Source organism: Fulmarus glacialis, unplaced genomic scaffold (genome assembly GCF_000690835.1).
Source record: "Fulmarus glacialis isolate BGI_N327 unplaced genomic scaffold, ASM69083v1 scaffold32703, whole genome shotgun sequence".
Taxonomy (NCBI): domain Eukaryota; kingdom Metazoa; phylum Chordata; class Aves; order Procellariiformes; family Procellariidae; genus Fulmarus; species Fulmarus glacialis.
The window spans coordinates 30,330-35,225 of NW_009202855.1; the positions used below are offsets into that span (position 1 = coordinate 30,330).

General features: G+C 37.8%; 1 protein-coding gene across 1 annotated transcript in view; it reads right to left on the minus strand.

The window, feature by feature from the left end:
* Positions 1-4,799, minus strand: part of CHCHD4 (coiled-coil-helix-coiled-coil-helix domain containing 4) — a 7,921-nt gene extending 3,122 nt beyond the window's left edge. The window contains 2 exon segments of the mRNA XM_009574447.1: positions 3,174-3,272; positions 4,784-4,799. Of these exon segments, the coding sequence (XP_009572742.1) occupies positions 3,174-3,272; positions 4,784-4,799 (115 nt within the window).
* Positions 4,800-4,896: the final 97 nt, after the last annotated feature.

Here is a 4,896-nt window from a genome sequence, read left to right on the forward strand (position 1 = left end):
CCCAGGTATGACTGTTCTGTGTATAGCACAGCAGAAAAGATGAAAAGAGCCATTATAGTTAATTATGCCACAGAAGTTGAACACTGGAAACCAAGTCTTCTATTCAAAGTAGAAGCTAAATGAGAAAAGTCTGCATGTTACTTTATGTATAGCAAAGCCCTTTCCAATCTTCTTTTAAATAAAAACCACACGAGCCAGAGCTTCTGCACTTCAACATATTCCAGAACATTTTGCCCATATGTCTTTCCTGCCGACAAATTTCACTCCCATTAGATGCAGCTACATTCTGTGATATATCAATTGTTCCTCTGTTTTGATCTCATGCATTGTAGCCTGAAATCATTCAAGTGAGAAGTTTTCAGAGAATCCTTAAAACATGGCAGTAACTTACCGCATGCTAAGAAAAAGCAAAAACAAACAAAAAACCAAATAAAAAAACCCAACCCAAACTTATTAACAGTATTTAAACAGAGAGTGTTTCTCATTTTGAATCACACAGACACACATTTTCACTGTAAGGTGTCCCTGACATAACTAGCCTCTGGCTTTCTCTGTTTTCTGCCCTGCTCTGTAGGTTAGGAAGCAAGTGATCTAACATGCCATAAATAGGATTGCTAGGAAAAAACCCCACCACCTCTCTCCTCACCATGGCCTTTCCATATCCAGCAAAATACACATAAGAGGAATCAGTGAATATGGCATTTAAACAAGGAGGAAGTGGCTCATTTAAATTTGGCTAGTTTATTATCCAAATATATGGCACAAGACTATATACTTGTGGTATATGTACAACCAGAAAAAATAATTTGGGGCGGGGGAGTGGGACATGAGACAGAAGGAAGAGAATCCCCTCTTTAGAGATACCCAGAGAATTGTTTGCTATGTTCACATTCCAAGCCTTTGTAGTATGTCTCTCTATTATGCTAGATCTGAGATGGGCACCCTTCCCTTTCCTCTTAAAAGCCAGTGTCAAAAATAGACGCTTAGTTATAGGACCAACATGCATCCACATGCTGTTGCTAGACAGACACCTTTTACTAACAGAGTATTTAATTATCATCAAAGACCATGAGTGATTATAAGGGGGAAGATAGGTGAACTTTAAACAACCACATGTAACGTCAATACAGACTGCATACATGAACTTACTTAGCTAAACAGCAAGCCATTTTGCTTAGCTGTACACCACTCAAGGTGACTTAACAGTCCTGTGAATGATAAAATCTCCAAGGGTTTATATGTTCTCCAGATGTGATATCTAGAAAAAGTATCTTTCCTTGCTTTATTTTGCAAGCAGTCTCCAATTTTTCAGAGGAAATAGAAAGCCACAGGCCACAGAAAAGGAATAGGGAACTTAATTCCACCATCTGATCATTAGAGGCTGTTAACTCTTCACTCAACAGACAATAATGGATTTTAAATTTGCCTGAGACAGGAGTTAAAAACTCTGATTTTGTTTCACTTCCACATAGCATACTGACAAGAGCAAATACTCTTAAAAATTAGCTCTCCTTAGACACTGTTTTCCTCCTAAGGATGAACTACTTTACATGAATAATTTGTAGGTTCCATCTTCCATTGTGGTCAAGCCAGTAACAGATGTAAGTGCCATGTAGATTTTATGGCCTGTAGGGGTCTCTATTTGAAATCTTTAGGGGCTGAAGGACCATTCCCATGGTGAAGATGACGACAAATCCAAAAGCATAGATTTTTTCCACCAAATAGGCAGTTTGGGTATTGGGTCTTAGCCAGCAAAACAACCTACCTGAAAATACAATGTAGAATAATTCCTGACAGATACTAAACAGTTTTTAAACTGTTTTAACACCTTTCTGAAATTGAAATTCTCTCATGGTTCTCATTTGGGTCATTATAAAACTGAATGGACTCATCACTGCTGACAAGCAAAACTTTTAGATATATCTACTGACTACATACAGTTGTAATGAACCCAAGATGGACAGCTAACTGAAAATCATTTCAACACAAATCTATGTATGAAAAAAGTTATTTTAATGACATAGGAAGATATGGTTCAAATTAAACTACGTACCATATCAGCTAACAAAGCGACCCTGTGTGCTCCAGCTGCTAAACTGTGCTTAAATACTGCCCTCTAAAGGTCACAGAGCCACTTGCATAACTTTTACTTTCCAACAAAATTTCTCAAAGCGTGAAGCATTTACTTCAATCTCAGCTGAGCTGAAAGCAATGAGATCACGTCACACAAAGTGAAGAGGCTAAAAGACCTGTAAACATAAAGGTAGTTAGAAATTCAGGGATGTTCATAACAGTTTATTAATTTGGGGCAAAATTTATTTAATCATCATGATAGGAAGATTATTTCATTTACCCATTAGAAACAACCTAAAATATGCTCTGTGCAATCAGAATATTACAAGTCTTGATCTCAGAAATATTCTGCTCTCTTAAATCTCCATTTGCAGGTTAGATCTACTTCATATAAGAACTGTGACCTTCAGTGAAAACTTTAACTTACACGTTTTCAAGGCAAGATGGTTGCAGTTGAAAACTGAATAATTTGAACTTACCTGTCATGTGCCATTGAAAGATACTACTATTAGTTGTTGATTATATTACTACTAGCATAGTACAGGATTAGTCAGATATAACTTATATTAAATCAGATATTCAGAGATCATCAAATCAGGCAATTTCAGCTGCACACAGGCAGGTGAGTAACTCACATCAATGACTGGTATGTAACTCACTTCAGCTTCTCTGAAAATTGCACTTTGTCTTTTAAAACAGTGGAAAAAAAACCCCGTAAGCTGGTTAAGCTCTAACTTTGTTAATAAATGAAAGGAAAGAAAAGTTTTTTCTGGACATCTCTGGCTACTAACCAAAACTATAAGCCATCAACTGATGTATTTGAACACGCCACTTTGAGAGACCATTAAAAGTGTAGGAAAAAAACCCACTGTAAGGAAAGCATGTCATTTGTGATGTCCTAATTTGGAAGTTAAAACTGCTAAGAGTTTGGGTGTTTATCTGCTGAATAACCAGCTGCCCTCAGTCTTTAAAAATGAATGAATAATTTGTTCCTACTTCATACAAGGTTTGTTTTTTGTTGTTCCTGTTTTTTAAGATTGTTAGAATATGATATATGTGATGTATCACTCCTTTCTTCTGTTCTTCTGCTTACTACTGACCTTGTTCTTCATAAGGGTCATCTGGGTCATCTGCAACCAGCTCAGCACTGCTTGGTGTCTCATGGTCTTCCTTGGTCGCAAATATAATTCTGTCTTTTCCTACCATACAGGAGACAACAAGCAAAAGTTCAGAGAAAGTCGAGACGGAGTCATTTACGAAGCTGCTGAACACCACAAGGTAACAACATCTTCAACATGATACGTTAATGTTAACGGTGAATGAATTCTGTTGTACTTATCAATCACCTTCAATTAGATTAGTTGTTGGTTCAAAGGAACACATACATAGCTGAAATTCTATTCTTCTAAAGTTCCAGTTTTCACAGCAACATACTGTAATGGCTGCAGATCACAGTACAGTTCACTGAACTGTGAAGTTAAAAAACTGTTTCAAAACAAGCCCAAACTACTCCTTTACCAGGACTAACCCAGATAAAGAGGTTAGACAAAAAAAGGAAGAGTGAAAGAAAAACTGTACTAAATTACAGGAAAGTGTTCAATAGGATACTTACTAGTAACAGTACCCTCCATTAAAGACTGGTGTAATATTTTACAATAATTATCTGAATTAAATACTGAAGAGCACCTTAGCAGTGTAGAACCAACTATATTGAAAGGTGCTATGAACATTACCAAGGATAGAAAAACAAGACAGCATACTTTCTGCTCTTGTGCCACACTTGATTTAACAAAGAAGTTCTGTAGCGGGGTGGGGGGAGGCTTGGCTGGAAACCTGAGTAGAGTTTTCTAACAACTCTGCAAAACTATAAAAAACACCGAGGCAGACACAAGCAGAAAAGAACAGCTACCTGAAACTCTTCTGAATGCACAACTGAGTATTCACTGAGTGGAAAAAAAATGGTGAATTCCCCAAGAACTTCCTTTCATTCTCCAAATTCATAAAGGCCACTACAGTGACTCAGCATATTAGAAATTAGTATCTTCTTGCCCTTCAATGTGACCTCACCTAGCAGATGTTCAGCAACTCCCTTTACTTTGCTCAGTAATATGCATTTAAAAATGTCTGAGAAACAGATAAAACTAAACTCTTTTTAAAAGGGAAACAGTTTTCTGTCAACTCTGCATTGTACTCCAGCAAACTTTACAATGTAGAATGCCCAGTCGTTTCTTATATAAAAGGAACTAGAAACATATGAACTCTAATGCGTCACTGTAATTTTGTAGGATGCCATAAGACAACTTACGGATCTTGCAAAGATCCAAGATATTGTTAAAATATATAAATTAAAAACATAGTGCAAAGAGGTCCATAGGTTATGATTACCTCACTGCAGTTTATAATTGGCACTAAGCATACCAAAGTTTACAATTTCAAAATCACATTTAGAATAGCTTATTTTTCCCAGTTTGAAACTTCACATTTAGTCACTATACGTTACTTAAAGGGGGGAGAGGGATATATCCCCCAGGATATGAAGTCGTCAAGCCTCAAAAATACCACAACCCGTACAACATAATACCTCCTACAGATACAGAAACATAAAGCTCGCACTCTACCCACCCTGTCCATCTACATGGAGGCCCGCATGCCTCAGCCACTCCACAGTAAAGCCTGGCGAGCTAAAATAAGCGCCCCGAGGTGCACACACGCTCAGCTCTGGCCATTTCGCGGGGATATTTCAACAACCAGCTGCAGGGCGGCACTTTCTCACCACATCCGCAGCTACCTACGGCCGGGCCGCGCGTCCCGCGTACCGCCTCG